Source organism: Danio rerio, chromosome 1 (assembly GCF_049306965.1).
Source record: "Danio rerio strain Tuebingen ecotype United States chromosome 1, GRCz12tu, whole genome shotgun sequence".
Lineage (NCBI taxonomy): Eukaryota > Metazoa > Chordata > Actinopteri > Cypriniformes > Danionidae > Danio > Danio rerio.
Genome location: NC_133176.1, coordinates 45,085,000 through 45,102,935, shown reverse-complemented (window position 1 = coordinate 45,102,935; position 17,936 = coordinate 45,085,000). Strand labels below are relative to the sequence as shown.

Below are 17,936 nucleotides of genomic sequence, written 5' to 3'. Positions count from 1 at the left end.
AAATTCATCAGTGAGTTTTCTTAGATGCTTAAATATATTACAGCATCTGTAATATTTCAGGGTTTCTTCGGGGTCTTAAAAAGTCTTAAATTTACTGAAATATTGATTTTAAATCTTGTTTAAACAGGTCTTAATTTTCCATTGTTCGCGTTTTGCTTTCAAATCTGGCCAAAGCCCATACAATCACCAAAAATCACCTCAATAAAACTTAAAACTTTTTACTTAAAAAGGTCATTTGTAACTCTATTTATCATAATGGTTTAATTATTTTCCGTACAGTAACATTTGTTTGAAAGTTCTCCATGTATTTAAATCTGAGGACACCGACCATCTGCACAGATGCAGATTGCTGTGCATAGGTTTAGTTTATTATAGTTTTTAAAACTTTTAAAACATTTATTTTTTTAAATTATTTTCAATAAAGTTTAAGTTGGAAAAAAGTGTATGGAAGTACAGCTTGCTTGTTATTACACATTATTATCATTATATTATTAAATTATAATTTGTTTTGATAGGGCAAATAAAAATCTTTTCCGTCTGGGCCATTTGAAAAATTCCTTAGCCTTTAGCCCTTTATTGGTCAAAAATGTTATTCATAATTGTATTAAAAATGTCTTAAAAAGTCTTAAACTTAACTCTTAAATCTTAAAGGCTTAAAGATAAGTTTTTGTAAATAATGACTCCGTTAGCAAGCAGGATGAGGTCTTTTTTTCTGTACTTTCTTTGTAATTTTCATTGTTTTCAAATGAAAAAGAGATGCTACACTACGTAGTATGCACGAGTAACTTAATGAGTACGATTTCACATCCAAAATGCTATAGTAAAGCAGTATGGACTGTATAATTTTACAAAAAAAAAATTGCACATATATAGCACTAAATAAAAAAAGATGGCCTAGATCTCAGAATAATGTTAAGTTACATTTAATGACGAACAGAAATCTAATTAAAAAGGAAGCAAAGTCTGTCTAATTCACATTAATGTACATTTTATTCATATCGCTTTTTTTGTTGTTTAATCTTTTTTAAAGACATGACATTAAATACAGAAGGCACTTACAAAAATGGTTAAATTATAGAAACATATTGACAAGGATTAAAAATAATCAGAACAAATAAGGACCAGAGATAGCGGCACATGGCAGCCTTGTACAGTACATCTCAAATAAAATCTACAGAGCGCTAATCTAAATACAGTATAAAGAGGATTTATTGTTATTAGTTTAATGCCCCTACTAGGTTTTCATACATAATTTAATCATCTGAAATACAGAAAGCACGTAACACAATTGTTTTTTGTCACTAGTAAGTGGTTCTTGTTTTTGTTGCAATTTGTTTGTTTTAAATGTTAGGCTTTGTGGTTTCTGCACAGGAGTACTGGTACAGCTCCATCAAACGGTTGGCCTCCCTCTGTCCTGACAACAAAGCACCGTGGGTAGTGGAATAGTATTTTCTATGGGTGGCCTCCCCAGCAAACAACACCTGAAGAGGCTTTGGACAGAAGAAAGAAAAGGAGGACAAAATGTTAGCTTGACCAAACATATGTTCTACTACATGCTGCCTGGGGCCTGGTTGGATATTTTTAGCACAGATCTCAACCTTTCTGCGGTAAAAAAAAAAAAAAAAAAAAAGATTTCGTAGGTTTTTTGTGTGTGTGTGTGTGTGTGTGTGTGTGCAGCGTTGAGGTCAGACTGTTCCTTTCAGACCCCTAATTGGCCAGATGATGTTTGTGTGCGTGTATGTGTGTGTTTATTTGGCAAATGTACAACCCAAGCTTCTCGTCTGACTCAAATTTCAGTCTCGGCGCTGCACAGGTCAACATGACACATTTTTAAAAACTACCATGCAAGCAGATTGAGTTAGGCTGACCGTAGAGCAGTCCAGGGACATCTAAACAAAATCCAAAAGGTGAAAGGGCAATGTAAAGCTGGGCTTTCGTTGTTTTGGAGTTTTCAAATCCTGACTGATTATTAAACTGGGATAATCACACTGATTATCAAGCCTACATGCTTGCAGATTACATAGCAGATTGCAACTGATCACTATATTTAACAGCTTCTTACTACTGTTTTAGCCGGTGTTCAATAATACAATATCTTATGATAATAAATATGAAGAGTTCAGATGCAAAAACCTTTAAATACCATCTGAAATATTCTTCTAAATTGAGCATTTTCTTCAGCCTCCTATGTTTATGTTTAATTATTTCACTTTAAAGGCAATGGAAAGAACTTATTCATTATATAAAAGAAAAGAGCCTACACACAAAAAAATTACTTTAGAAGAAAATGTCAAACAGCATTTAGAGGTTTTTGCATCTAAACTCTGCGTATGCACAGTATTGTTATCATGGGCTATTGTAAGTACTGTGAATGATTTTTAGGCCACACTTTATGTAACGGATGAAAATATGATGTGATACTGCATGTAACATGCTATACAAGAGGATAAAACCCATTTTAAAGTATTATTGGTCTACTGAGAGTACAGTTACCTGGGTAATGTTACATAATTAATGTCAGTAATAACATTTAATATATTTATAGAGCTAAATGTTAACACAATCAGATTCCAATAGTCAAGTACTTGCCATTAAACTAAACTATTTTTAAAGGCACCCATTTTACCTCTTTTTTTAAGTCTTTTGTTTCTCCAGAATGTGTCTGTAAAGTTTTAGCTCAAAATGCTCAACAATTTATTATACCTTTTAGAATATTGGAATTTTCTGCTTTGAACAATTTGTAGTGGTTTTTGTAGTCTGTGCCTTTAATGCTGGTTCTTCCCACCCACCGTTCCCGACCTGCCTGTCAGAGTGTGCCTCAATCTCAGGCTCGGCTGCTTCAGATAAACAGCACAGTGACAGACATGAAGCAGATGTCACGTAATGTTTGTGGGAAATGCTACAGTGAGAACTTTCCCAATGATTATTTAATGTATTTGTTGTGGAGTTAATGAGTCACAGAATTATAAGTCGACATGAGTGACACACAATGTCGTTACAAAGTTCACACACACACACACACACACACACACACACACACACACACACACACACACACACACACACACACACACACACACACACACACACACACACACACACACACAGTGTGCGCATTTAACTTTGCACTGTTTTCGCACACAAATGTGACAGGATACACGTTAATATCCACCTCTGTATAGATTTCTGTTATGTTAATGTACAAAATAAACCTGATTTAGCGTCCACAAACCAGGATTGAAGCTTCTTTGATAATTATACTGACATGCGGCTGTGGTGATACATGCACTGTTTTAAAAACTGAAAAACTTGTAAAAAAAAACAAAAAAAAAACTTGTTTTGAAACTTGTAAAACTCATTCTTGATCACATTTGATGATGATTGATGATCTCAGAGCGCTGAACAGATCTTTTAATCCCTGTTGCTTTGCGCACATCCTGTATTGTTGATATGATTATACGTGTTACTACAAATACATGTTTATACGCAGATGTCAATCAAATCGGTGGGTGGGGAAACAGTGGTCGGCCTCAAAATGGTAAGAATTTGCATCCTATTTTAATGTCAGAAAGTTTTGAAAAGGAGACTTATTGTGTTTATATCACTCCAATATGACTGTGGACACACTATACCAACACACAGTTCTGTTCAAACAGCTTACAAAAGATGATGCCCTATAAAATACTCGTAATCATACAGCAGTTACTTATTTTTTTGGCTACACTTTTAAACAGCTACTTTCTACACTTACTGTACTAAGTACCATCAAAACTGAGGTGTTTCTCCCTAGTGTTTCTGTTTGTCCATACAAATGTTCAGCTTGTTTTTGACAAACTATATTCAGACAGTTTAAAATCTAAATTCCTCCAACTTCGCTATCCAATGGGCCTGAACAGCAATTTGCTTCTGGGTATTGGCTTTATTATCCTGACTTAAACCTCCTAAATATCAAAAATGTTTCTTTGTAGAGTGATTCTGATGTTTCTTTGCGCTGCCTGGGAGGAGTAAGATTTGATCTTGCACTACCAGTTAGTCTGGGACATTGAAACCGAAATTAGTTGGCATTAAAATATAATTTCCTTGGATTGTCAGTTAAATCAGCATAAAACTCATGTGTGGGGGCCTTTGTTCTGTGAGGCTTAAGTGGTTCTTAAAATAATTGAAAAGACTTTAATTGAAATAATCAGAAACAAACTTATTCCTTAAATGGACACCTGTTGGCCTAAGTTAATGGAAAATAAAAATCCAATTTTTTATACAATTTAACACAGAGAACCAATACTTTTTTCATAACGACATTTCATAAATTATGATATTTAACCTAAGTTAAGAAACATTGTGCAAAATATGCAGTATTTTCTGTACAACTGAGTGTAAATGTAAACTCACTGGAGCCTTGGTGTTTTTAATGTAAGGCAGGGGCTCAGCAAGCTTCTCCACATCTCTGCCGCTTGAGCCCACTCTAGTGAAGGAGTAAGAACCCCGGATATACGGATTACTGCCCCATGAGGAGCGCAGGATCCGCCTTGGCTTCGGAATATTCTGGTTCCCTGTTAGAAACATTAAACATGTTAAAAGAAACATCTAAACTATGTAAACCAATGAATTAATAAATATTTATTTTTATTGTATGCACACTGTAGTACAAACTATATGAGGTTGGTGGTATTACACAAAACCCTATTTTCACGCACTGTAAATGTGGTCAAAACACGAGTAAACAAACCCTTAGGTTTACAGTCACAATGAAAACAAATTAGGAGACCTATCAATTATCAGTCATGAGGTGTGACTAAATCCAATTTCAGCACACTAATTACATTGGACTGGGGCAGATGGGAGAGGAACGTGCCGTGAATCTGGATTAAAACAGACTGACCTACTTAAGGGGCATGGCAGCCTGTTGACATCATCTACAGAGAATGTGTGCATTGACCCTTATATCTGGTTAAGCATTCGGTCACGAAAGAGTTCCACCAGAACAGAAAGCAGAGATGTTTACAGTACAATCTTTCATACAACCCTGAAAACCTTTAAGCCCTTGTTTAAACCTTGTTCTTCTGTCTTGATTTAACAGGTATGTCTTCTTTCATGTCATGGAGGAATATAACTTAAAAGCATGGAAATAAGAAGAAGCTGGAAATAATCTACCTTGACTGTTACATTTAGAACAGGTATTATGTAGTTGGAGAGGGTATTAAAGAGCTAAATTCATTATGTAACAATTAATTAAAAAAATGCACAGTGCTAGGTTTAAAAGATTAAAAAAATACTTTAACATCCATCCGTAGACACTCAGGGAAGTGGTTGAAAAAGGATTAAGACATTAAAGGTACAGTATGTAAATTTGACACCCAGTGGTTGAACTAGGTATTGCACTCCTGGATCAAAACAAAGGCAAGCGCAGGTTGCCAGACTGAGGACGGGAGCAAGTGATTTAAACAGTGTTTTAAATAAAAGCAACGGCACCCAACATAAGAAATATTTTCCATATTAAAAGGAGTTTTTGTCCTAACCAACACCACCATTGATTATATTAGAAACGGCTTCTATTTCTTGCAGCTGAATCACACAAAATTATGACAGGTACACCTTATGTGCTTTATTCAGCGTTAAAGGCTACTAATTTGAGATTGAATGCCATTTTACGTGACATTTATTGCCAGCAGCAGCAGATAGTTCACCTCAGATCTTGAAAATTAAATAAACCGTTTGAAATTAAACTTTAGAACTAAACACATGAGTGCTTCAGCATCTACATTTCATAATGTTAACGAGGGTTCATATGTATAAAATAGATTATAAACCTTATAATTTCATGAGTGAGTGCATGTTCTGTGCTTCTGAATGGCTGTATTTAAATTTCGGTCATGTTTCGTCTGGTGCAAACAGCCAAATTGCTTATCACTGCGTATCTCGTCTCAAAGCTAGTTAGGACACGGGGTTACAATGTAACCTCCTCACCTAATGTTTACGTTTGTAATATTTATATTATTTGCTAATTAATAACCTCATATGGAACTCGGAATCTGTGTCTCATTTTGGAGTCTGCTACTGTCCACCAGAGGTCGCATTTCAGGCACGGATGCATGCTTTCAGAGCCTTTCTGTATGAATGAATGAAATATGCTGTTTTTTTACCAAGGCAACCAGGGGAGCTGAAATATAGTTGGCTAAACTGGCATTGGGAAGATTAAAAAGACCAAAACAAAGACATGTTCCGGCATGGAAAATACATTTTCAAAGCAGAATATCTGACTTGTTTTTCAGATAAACACGAACGTTCACTTAGCATGTTTCTTAAATATCTGCAAACATATTGTTTTTTATGCTTTAGAAGAGTCAAAAACTTACATACAGCACATTTAAGTGTATATGGGGATCCCTCTCCCATCCACCTTTCCCCTTAACCACAGTTCAACTTAATACCAAAAGTAAACAGGACCTTAGCAGTGGTGTGAAAGTGAAGCAACCCAAAACATGCCATTAAAACACTAAAGGTGTAATTATCTTGTTTCCTCACATCCTAATTGAAGACTAGTTAAAAAGAATTTCACCCAAATGATAAGAATCTTGCATAATGTGTATAATTACACTGAATATAATTACTTGTCTAATTGCAGTGAACGCGCTGACCTGTGAACTGGCGCAGTAGTTCTGTGCATATCTCCGCCACAGTCTCGTCGTCACACCTTTCCATGCGCAGGGCCTCTTCTCCGCAGATCCATCCACTCAGCATGTGGCCATAGCGCTCGGGCGGATACAGCACATCAAAGCTGCAGATCTTTCGGTACCACAGCTCTTCTGGATATGCCTGGCTCTCCAGTTGTGCCTCGTCCTCCCACACAAACTGAATGCTGTTGCATTCTGGGCTCCAGAAGGGCTCTGCAAACTCCAGAAAGATCTTGTCAGTGGTGCTAATGCCCAGTTTCTGGATGGCCTGTGCCTTGTCTTGTGGAAGGCCTGGGGAGAAGAGAGTCTTGTGAGCTTTCTTCAGGACCCCAAGAGAGGCAGTTAAGATCACATGGTCCGCCAGCAGACGCTCGCCGTCTTCGCACTCCACACAGACCGGAGAAGGGCTGGGCCGTTGGTCCTGGTTATGGTCAACCTGGTCTCCAAATTCTTCTGCATCCTGGGAGCTGCAGTTCCAGTGGACGCGGCGGACAGGCTTGCTAAGGTGGAGGACACAACTCGGGATGTCCTGAGCCAGGATCTCAACAACTTTAATGAAACCAGTGGGAATGACATGATGAGCGCCAGGAATCTCAGTCCACTCGCCAAACTCACTTAGAGACACTTCATCCATGTTGGGGGAACTGCTTTCACAGCTCTCCACCTGAGGCACACAAGAAGACACACATTGCTAATCTTACCCTACTGTAAGACTACTTCTTGGCACTTGTATGGCCTTGCTTTGGTTCATTAACTGTTGGTTTCATCCTGTCACAGTGAACGCATGGGCTCTGCTAAACACCACGTTCACTCTAAGGTTACTGTTCTGAAGTACACTGCTGTAAACAAACACAGGCAGACATAGTCTAGCAGGCATAAAGCCAACTGAGTGCTTTTTCTGGTCCTGGCCCCTTCCTCCCATAACCTCTAGCATTACAGATTGACATTCAATGGTGACATTTAACACTTTTACTTCAATAGCTTTCATTACTACCCGAGTCTCAATGAATAGTTTGACTAAACAGTTTCAGTATAAAAAAAGTTGAATTATTTAATGAATTATAAATGCAAGCCCTTTGCAACTCTAGGCTGTGTGAGAAAAGAATAAAAATGTTGTTTGGTTGGAATCCACACCTCTTCTCTGAAGTCTATGGTTTTGAATTTCACAAAGAGAACCTTGCTGTTGTGACAGAATGGGAAGAGTGCAGTAAGCCTGACATCACTACTGTATTACAAAAGCTGAAGAGACACGCAATGCATTTATTATTGTCATAGAGTTGCAGTAAATGTGCTTACGACAGTAACTCTGCTACTTCCTGTTGGGGCCTGTTAAGATGTCAAACATGATACCACACCTTATATTTCAAAATAAGGTCTAGAGAGGTATGTCTGGAGAGTCTATAGGAGGAACAATGGGTATGTTACCATGAAACTATGGGTTAGCAAAACATGGGAAAATATAGACCATAGAGCCCAGCTCACCTTGAGGTACTGTTGTAGCATAGATAACTTGAGCTTCCTGATGCTTTCTGAATCATAAGGATCAAGCATGATTTTCTTGCGCACCACGTCTCGTGTGAAGATCCCCACACTGTTTTGACTCTCAGCTCCCACAGGCTTTCCATTCTGGAAGAACTCCTGAGTCAGCTCATACACCTGCACAGAAGAGGTTGTTAAACAAGATTAAAAAAGAGAGAGAGAGACCTGAGAGACATCAGATCACCCATCCTTTCCACTACAAGTGTTTTATTGTATTAGTCACTGTGGTCGAAACACAGTATGGTCTAAATCAGGGGTGAAGTACCTTGACCTTGGAGAGCAGCTGTTCTGCAAAGTTTAACTCCAACCCTGAAAAAATACCTGCCTAAATCCTGAAGACCTATGCTGTATCCAAAATCGCCCCCTCATTCACGACTCCCTACATTTGTCCACATGAATAAGTGAATGCAATGTAATGTGTATTTATATAGGGCATTTATTGTGTATGGCCATACACCCAAAGCGCTTCACAATCATGAGGGGGTCTGTCCACACCACCACCAGTGTGCAGCATAGACTTGGATGATGCGAAAGCAGCCATAAGGAAAATGGCGTTAGTGCGCTCACCACACACCAGCTATTGGTGGAGTGAAGAGATAGTGATAGAGCCAATTCGGTGGATGGGGATGATTGGGAGCCCATGATTGTAAGGACCGATTGAGGGATTTTGGCCAGGACACCGGCGTTACACCCCTACTCTTTAAAATAAGTGCCATGGGATATTTAATGGCCACAGAGTCAGGACCTCGATTTCCGTAAGACTTTGGAGTGCATTAGGGGTATTTTCTTGCTGTTTAGTGTACATGGGTTGTACACTCGTTATTACAGTGGATTATGGGATTGATTGAGTGCACTTCTGAACGCTACAAATTGCTGTTCCCTCAAATACTGGACTATTTAACATCGATTAGTTGTTCAATTTTGTTTGGTTTGGATTAGAGCTAAACTCAGCAGGGACTGAATTTTTTGTCTACATTTTTATTTATTTTTTTTACTCTTGTCTAAATTATGAATTATTTAATGGGATAGTTCAACCTAAAATTAACAGTGTCAATTTACTCACCCTCATGTTGTTAAAAACCTGATAGTTTAACTTGCCAAATATTTATTGTATGATACAGTGCCTGATAATACATTGTCAAATGTAAATTTATAGAATAAAAAGTCTCTTAACAACACAGGGATCTAGCAAAAGATTGTTGGAGAGATAGAGAGGTCGATAAGTTCACTCTGAGAGATACAGCTCAAGAAAAGAAATCAACAACTAAACATATAGACTTTACTCTGGCAGCCTTGAGCTTGAATCGCTTTCTCTAAAAAAAAAAAAAAAAAAACAATTCCTGAGGGTGTGTTCATTGGAGAAAAAAAAACAGGTAGGAGCAGTTACAATGCAGTAGTCAACATTTGAAGTGGATCATCACCTTTCACAAAAGTTGTCTTAAAACTATTGAACAACACCCATTCCTGTCCAAGGACAATTTTGAAAACCATTTCTGATTCACTTTGAATGTTGACTACTATATATTAGGTTTCATAATGTTGAGATTCTCTAAAGCTTTGCCATTTATGAACAAAGCCCATCCCAGGGCTCAACAATAAGGACTGCCCGGTGGCCCGGGGCCAGCGTGAAAGACACTCGGGACAGTAGACAGGATTGTTACTGGCCCCTATCGGCCAGTAACGATGAGAATGTTTTTTTTGTTTATTTTTTTTTGTAACCTGGTGACAACCAGTACAGTGAAAAGATGGCAACATGGTGGCAAATTTAAACAATGAGGCTAAAAGAAAACGTTTCTAAAGGCTTAGAAGCAGACCATTACATGGGTACAAAATTAAGAAACTGAAAAAGAGAACAACAAAAAAACAGTTGTCAGTTTGGCAAGCCATTTTTATAAAAAGTTATTTAGAATTGCATTAAAACACCAGCACATTTTTCATACTGCTCTTTCATTTGAAAAAAATCTTGAATCTTGAATTTTGCTTATTATACATTTATTAACATATTTAAAATGTTTAAATTCTACAGGCATAATTTTGCCACTATTTAAAATATGTGGCTAAGAAATAGCTATTAACTTTTTAGTTTTTTTGGTGGGGCTAGTGAAAATTTTGACAGGGCAAGTAAAAATCTTAAGCAATGGCCCGATCGGACCCGTATAAAAAATCATTAACGTTGAACCCTGCATCCTCCGACTTTAAACTCTGCTTATAATGTCAATGAACCAAATATAGAGCCGGCCGAATACTTAAGTGACCACATCACATTTTGGAAATGCTTTGCATCCTGAGGAGGTCCTAGACTTATCATATGTACATATTTTATAAAACATGCCATGCAGCTCTCGTCTATCACCTCATTGTACAGGTCACTGAACTCTTCCACCAGATCCTTCGGGATTCGCTTGCCATTATTGGTCTGGTAGTGGGCCACACCATTTTTGGCGTAGAGGCTGATGCGGCCCACACTCCTTTCCTCCTCTGTGGTGTGCTCCAGCAGTCCATTGTCCTCAGCCAGGTGGTAGACGGGGTTCCCATTTGCCCCATGGATCCAGGTTGCTCCAAGTTCCAAAGTGGTTTTACCTGTGGAGATAGGAAGGAAGGGAACATTGAAAAGAAGCAGATTAAATCTAAAAAAGTTAGGATGAAGTTATATAGTTAGTTAATCCCAAAATTAAATCTTTGGAAAACAAATAAGATAATTTAGATGTAATCCAACAGATCCAATATTGATCAAAGATGGCAACGGGCCTGAAATGTTCAAAGTCCATAAAACAATGCATGTCACGTCATTTGTAATCAAAAAAAGCTTAAAGAACACTTTTGTGTGCAAAAAAACAAACAAACATTTGTAAAAACTATTTGTTCACCAGTGTCTTCGTTATAGCATAAGAGTGAACATTTACTATGATCAAAATGCAATGCTTGTGTGTTGCACTGCTCACTTTTATGACAATACATCATACTTTCTTTGGCACACAAAACTATTTTGGGGCTTTGTATGATTACAGTTGAACCACTGAAGTGACACTTAATATTTTGGCAATGTTTCTGGTTCCTTTTCTGGGCTTTGAATCACTAGACCATTGCTGTCTGTGGAGGGAGAGAGAGCTCTCTGATTAAATCTAAAATATCTAAATGTGTATTCCAAAGATGAACGAAAGTCTCAGGAGACTAGAACAGTATGAGAGTGAGAAGTCAGTTTCAGGGTAAGTATGAGTTTATGGCCCATTTATACTGAGTGGTACGGTACGGTTCAGTTTGGTACGCTTTAAGGGTCATTTCCACTGTCAAAAGGTACCTAAAAGGGAACCGTACCATACCACTTTTTGGGTACGTTTTGCAAAGGGTACCTAGCACAACAAAAGGGTACCAAAAGGCGGAGTTAGACACACAGCTGAACGCTATTGGTTTACAGAGAATCGTCACTACTGCATACACAAGCTAAAGAATAAAACCAAAGGAACCACCATTTTTAAATACACAGCCAAGACATTACATTGTATTAATATATACATTTAATAATGAACCAGTTTTGACCTGAGCTCAAACAAACCTAAATCTGCCTTGTCCTGTTTTTGTTTTACGAAAGCTCCAGAGAGCTTGCGATCACTTGCATGCGCACCTATATTAGAAATAAGTTCTTGAGCTGATGATAATCATGTGCACATGATTATTGAAGTGCTTCTGACACCCGATCCTTTCAGAAACAGACAAACGTGAGAGTGAACAGTAAAAAAAAACAAGGAGAAGCTTGAAAAAACAATGAAGCAAATGATTCTTAACCTAAACCGTTAACAAACTGCCATGTTTAACTATTATCATCGCCTTTTGGACTATCACAAACTCGGAATGACAGAATTACTTTCTGACAGAGGTTATATGTGCTGGTGAAGAGAGGTTTGCACGGACTGTGGGCTATAAGTTAAGAGTTGTTATTTAACCTAAATAAGGACTAAATGTATGCTTTGTGTAGATTTTCTGTAATTGGTAACATATTGGCGACTGTAAGCATATGTATGTGTTCATACATAAGTATTTATGTGTATAAATCATCTGTTTTGTGAGAAGTTTGGTATCCATTGGTACCCTTTTGGCAGAGGAAATGCAAGCCTGATAAAGGTTACCCATACCAACCCGTACCCTACTGTACCAGTAAGTAGAAACGGACCATTAGATTCAACTAACATTCTAAAAGTAAAAAGGAAGCTGTTGTCTCACCGTGCTGAATGCTTTGCACTCTGCCTCCAATACGGTCTGAGGCTTCTAGCACCGTAACATTGGTGAAGCCGTTCTCCAAGAGGGTTTTGGTAGCAGCAAGGCCGGCCAAGCCCGCACCAATCACTACTATTCGCGGTTGTCGATGTCCGTGTAAGGCACTACTAAGAGGATCATCAGTGCTGTCTGAAGATATTTCACAACTTTGCATGCCGTCCGAGCTCTTCTTCTAGGGAATCTAGAGAGGGTGAAACAAGGAGAAATCATTACAATACTAAGCCCTCTAGCAAGACAAAAAATAGAGACCATTCACAGAAAGAAGGGGAAATAATGCAGGAAAAGATACAGAACTTTAAATTTTTACTCATGTGGTTCTGAAGACCGACTACAACACTGTCTCTTTTCAGAGCACAACCTTAAATAACACCACTCCCAAAATAAGGAGTTTTATCTCCAACCTCTTGTGTGTGAGTTGAGAGTGATTATATCACCACCGCAGGGCTGAACAAGGGTGAATATGAAGCAAAAAGACTTGTGAAAGGTATATTTGATTCTTATTTTAAGCCATTACCATTCTGAGGACACAGTGCCATACAGGATAACGCACTCGTAATAAAACACAAAAGAATGTAAAATGTCATTGAACAGAGTCTATTACACTAGTGAATGGAAAAAGTCTGTGTGTGGCTGTGAAAATAATTACACTGCGATAGCCACAAGGAAATGAATGAGCCTGGATTTCCATTCAGGCTTTTCAGGCAAGCTTTCCACATAAACACAGCAGATTATGTGTGACAGCCAAATGGAAAAGATGCACCTGATGTGGGACAGACCTCATAAGAGAAGCTATCACAGACCTGAATGGGGAAAAATCTTAACGAAATATTATTGTGGGTACAGGATGTTGTTATGGAGGACTAAACATAACTTTTGTAGCAATTTCTCCTGTTAAATAGAAGAATCTATTGTAGTTCCAGTCATACAAAGATACTCTTCTTTGTAAAAAATCATACACAGCCACACACACTCCTTATCTCTCCACACTTTAATGCACCCAGTAGGCATAACCACTCACGTGCATTGAGGAAGTGATGGACAACTGTGAATGAATATGATTTGAATGAATGAGGTTGTGGCTACTATGCTCTCAGTGCACATCACAGTAACCTCCTGTTGGGAGTTTGCACAGGCCAAATTCATTAACACAGTTTGTAATCAGACCGTGGCGAAGGCAGGAAGGGCTGCCTGCAGCTTCTCTGACGCACAATGGCAGTCAGAGCACTTATAAGCACAGGAAGAAACTTGCATGATAGATGTATCATACTATATGATGTTTGCTTCTTAAGAATTCTGGATGTGATCTTAACTCAAGTAAAAAAAATAAAAGAAAATTAAGAAGTATTTCTGTTAACATTGCACCATTTTGTAAAGATTACAACTGATAGCTGCATTATGTGTGATACTATGTGATGTTTCCTTCTTGAGAATTCTGGATGTGACCTCAACAACAACAACAGAGATAGTTTGTTAATGTTGCAACATTTTCCAAAGATTACAATTGATCCACCTGCAAAAACAAGCAGTGTCAGGGAAAATCAAGAAACCCCATACTGGCTAAAACATGCGAAGTAATGTGAATGTAACAAGGATCTATCTAAACAAATAATATTTTTTTGCTCTGAGATTTAGACACGTACACGCAGTGAAGCTGGAATTCTCTCAATGGGTAGTCTGCAGCTATAAAAACAACCAGTCAGAATAACAGGGTGAAGACCATTTTTTCCCAAACTCTGGAAAAGATAATGCTGTAAGGAGCAGCTGACCGCAGGCATTTTAATAAACTGCTATGACTTTAGCAGAGAAAGCTGCTTCTGAAGCAGTTCCAGTATGAGAAAAGCCTCATTTGCATTGTTGATCGGGCCATTTAGAAAACATGACAATGATGTCATTAGACATATTTATAGGTCAATGAGACATTTGCTGAGACATTTGAGAGAAGTGGTGAGGCATTTATCAATGACTTGCGATTAAAATCTCCTATCAGAGAATAACATAGGTGAGAAGATCTTTGATGGGAGTCCTGAAATGGAAGGGCCCGGATGACCTCAGTGTAATAGGCATGGGCCGCTATAAGACTCTAACTGTGTAATAACCTTGGATAAAAATATCACGGTTTTGCGTTATTGTCATTACTGCTCTAAAATATATTCTTTTAAATGTCTGTGTAAAAAAACAAAAACTTTTTTTTACCCTTTTCAACACACTATATTTTATTTTGAGAAACATTTAAAGATATTTTGGAGCAGTAAACATGCCAATCTAAATAATTCAAATAAAACATTTACTTCTGCTTTTTCTATTAGTTTCTAAAGCAGATCTTTGGGCATCTGTTCTGAGAAACTGTTGTCCTAAAAAAATTTAAAAAACGAAACCGTAAACATACCTTAGCAACAGTATAGCAGACATTTTTTGACGGTTTTAAAAGCTTGATTTTTCCAAACCACTGTATACCTTGAAAACCATTATCATCCCATGCCTCCAGTGTAAACTGCAGGTACCCAACTTAACCCATTCTAATCTCATGCAATTTGATAAACAAAAAACAAGGCATTCTAGACTTGTAGAGCACATCAGAAGTTGCTGAAGGCATTAGAAACAGCTGTACCAAATAAAACTTTAACTACAGAGTTGACCTCTTTTTTTTCAACACAATGGTCGTGGTTGAGAGGGTTTGTGTATGAAACACTGCATGCATGAGAAAGCCCTTGCCTTGTGGTATGTCTGGTTTCAAGGCAGAAGCAGAAGGTCACATCTTATAAAGCTAGGATGAGGCCATGATGTAAGAGAAATAAATAAATAAAGGCATGGTTTCCATCCTTCCAGTCCACTGATCCTATATTAGATGACCTGATTTTAAGTCCCTTAGCATCAACAAGAAATTTGGACAGTGAAGGGTACTGATGCTCTTCTGGGCTGGAGTCAGTGCTATATAGACAGACAAATGGAGAATTGCTCAGCATTTAAATGCTAAATGCTTTCAAAAATGTCTTGTTATGACCTATTCATGTCTTATGATTCTTGTCTGTATATGAGCCACTCCACGCTAATGTCAACATTGCCATAAAAAATGAGGTTTTCACCAAAATAGAGAAACTGTTTCTACATTTTTTTTGTGTAGGCAAGTATTTTCCAGTACTTTAGAAACACTCAAAAATGTCTCTGTAGGTGTTTTTAAACTATTATATTTGATTTACCAAAGTCACACAAGAGCCAATTTTACATCTGTCACATCTATAACCAAGGTTTTCCCTCATAAATGCAAAAATGTCAAATAAAATAAAATCAGTGATGTTTCTTCTACAAAGAGCCGGCTCTCATCCTTTTGATTAGCATTGTTTCTTTTGGGTTGTGCAGTTTAATTCACAGAATTTCTACAAAATATATTGAATACTGCAAACTCGCAGACTTTCCTGTCACATCCATATTACATGTTTATTTTTCTTATTTAAAATATGAAAAATGTTTACAGATTGATTTTTTTCTGATCTCATAACTTTGTAGTCAGTTGTTTAGGGAAATATAAACAGTTGCTTCAGAATAATGCTATAACGTATACTTTCTATGTGATTTTATGTTTTGAGTTTTTACTGCAAATGTTACATTCATAACGCTGAAATTGCTCATATATATATATATATATATATATATATATATATAAAAATTCAGATGGCACTTATATATAGTGCCATCTAAAATTTCCTTTAAAAATAAAAAAAAATTTCAGCCTCCTTTGTTTATGTTGAGATATTTCACTTTAGAGACCAGGAAAAGGACTTATTCTTTGCCATAAAAGTGATATTACTAAACATACACAGAAGCCTGATTTTAAAAAAATGCTCATTTTACAGGAAAATTTCAGACGGCATTTAGAGGTTTTTGCATCTAAACTTTTCATATAGTGCAGATTCTTCTTTTTTCTGATGATTTAGACTTTATTTACTATGGTCAAAAATAAAACTGTTTCAGTTGGGTTGCTTAATATAATAAATAGCTGATGTATTTCGAAATCATCTCTTTTTGAGCAACCTCAAAGCAGCACTTTTACATCACTGTGTCTTTTCTTCTTCTTCTTTTCTTTCCATGAAACACTGAAGTAACATTAATTCAGCTTTATGATTTTTTCCCCCTCCGGAACTTATTTCACCTCCAGCCATGGCAGACTTGGGTTAACTCCTTGTAGTAAGATAATAACCACACCACATGTCCCGTCTTCTCACTCATAACAGATTATGGGTGGGCTTTGGGGGATGCACACACTCTACATGACCTAGAAATCACTGCCTACAGCCTCTATAATGCCTGCTCCTCCACCGCTCACACACACACTGTAAGACAAAGCACTGTGTTGTTTTCCACTTATCCCCTTATCAGAATGGGCCCTGCTTATTAAAGCAAAGCTGAATAGTTCAACATACCCGCACTTGAGACTCACAGGGAACTAAAACAGAGCAGGAACTGTCTCTTTGGAAGAAGATAACCTTCATAAAGCCGGCAGATGGATTGCTTTCCTTGTGATATTTATCCAATACAACATATTATGTTGTGTGGATATTAGCCTATTATTGTTTATATAGTCTTTTAAAAATTCTTATATGGTAAATAGTGGTTGTGTGAAGATGAAAGTCCAAACACTGGGTCATCCGAGTTGAGACGAGAAGTTTGCCTCAGCAAAAAGTGCGTCCAGAGGAACCAGCGCTGCCACGTAACTGCCTCGGCTACTGTCACGGCCGACTGGACTCCAGTGATAAGAAACGTCAACGTGTGACAGTAACCTAATTTGTTTGAATTTTATTTTTTAACGATATCAGCCATCACCCTTCGAGGTAGGCTACCCTACTAAAATAGGCAAACGCGTAAATAAACAGACTATTTCTCAATGTAACAGTGCATTGTAAGAAGCAGCTGAATGATAACTGACAGACACTGCCCTGTGTTTTAGCAAAGAATGATGAGAAACACGACTGAGAGGAACAAACCTGTCCGATATAAAAACACGAATCAGTCCTGCGAGTTGTTTACAATTTGGAATTACCGTTCCCCTTTAACAACATAAATCATAGAATAAACTACAGTGATAAAACACACACACACCATCCGTTCAGTATAGGTCTTTACCTGACTTTATCGTCTTCAGCGTAAACCGTTGAACGATCCTCTCTGTTCTTTGTATAGCCTATTCGGAGAGTCTCTCTTTGTATTTATCTGTCTTGAAACCAGAAGCAGCCAGTTTAGCCGATGCCGCTGCCTCCCCGCTGAATAAATATGAGGATCCGTGACGTACCGCCAGGAAACCGGCGCTGAAGCGAGTCTTGGCGTGACTCACTGTTTGCCACAGGGGCGTTTAAACGGCACGCAAAGCCCACCCTACCTGTAAAATAATGAGTGAGTAGAACTGAGTTTGTTCATGTAGATTAGCCTACGGGGAACGCCTGTACTTAAATAAACAAATAC

General features: G+C 37.7%; 1 protein-coding gene across 2 annotated transcripts; it reads right to left on the bottom strand.

Moving 5' to 3' along the window:
* Window positions 1–971: 971 nt before the first annotated feature.
* smox (spermine oxidase) lies at window positions 972–17,804 on the bottom strand. 2 transcript variants are annotated; one of them, NM_001328186.1, is made up of 7 exons: window positions 17,601–17,804; window positions 12,429–12,663; window positions 10,564–10,790; window positions 8,154–8,327; window positions 6,636–7,335; window positions 4,390–4,550; window positions 972–1,490 (listed from the first exon to the last, which is right to left on the bottom strand). In NM_001328186.1, the coding sequence occupies exons 2-7, from the start codon at window positions 12,634–12,636 to the stop codon at window positions 1,341–1,343; spliced, it is 1,620 nt and encodes a 539-aa protein (NP_001315115.1). In that variant the 5' UTR covers window positions 12,637–12,663; window positions 17,601–17,804; the 3' UTR covers window positions 972–1,340. The 2 variants fall into 2 exon arrangements, with proteins under 2 accessions (NP_001315115.1, XP_073777225.1); XM_073921124.1 differs by lacking the exons at window positions 8,154–8,327; window positions 10,564–10,790; window positions 12,429–12,663; window positions 17,601–17,804 and adding an exon at window positions 7,968–8,069.
* Between the last annotated feature and the right edge of the window lie 132 nt (window positions 17,805–17,936).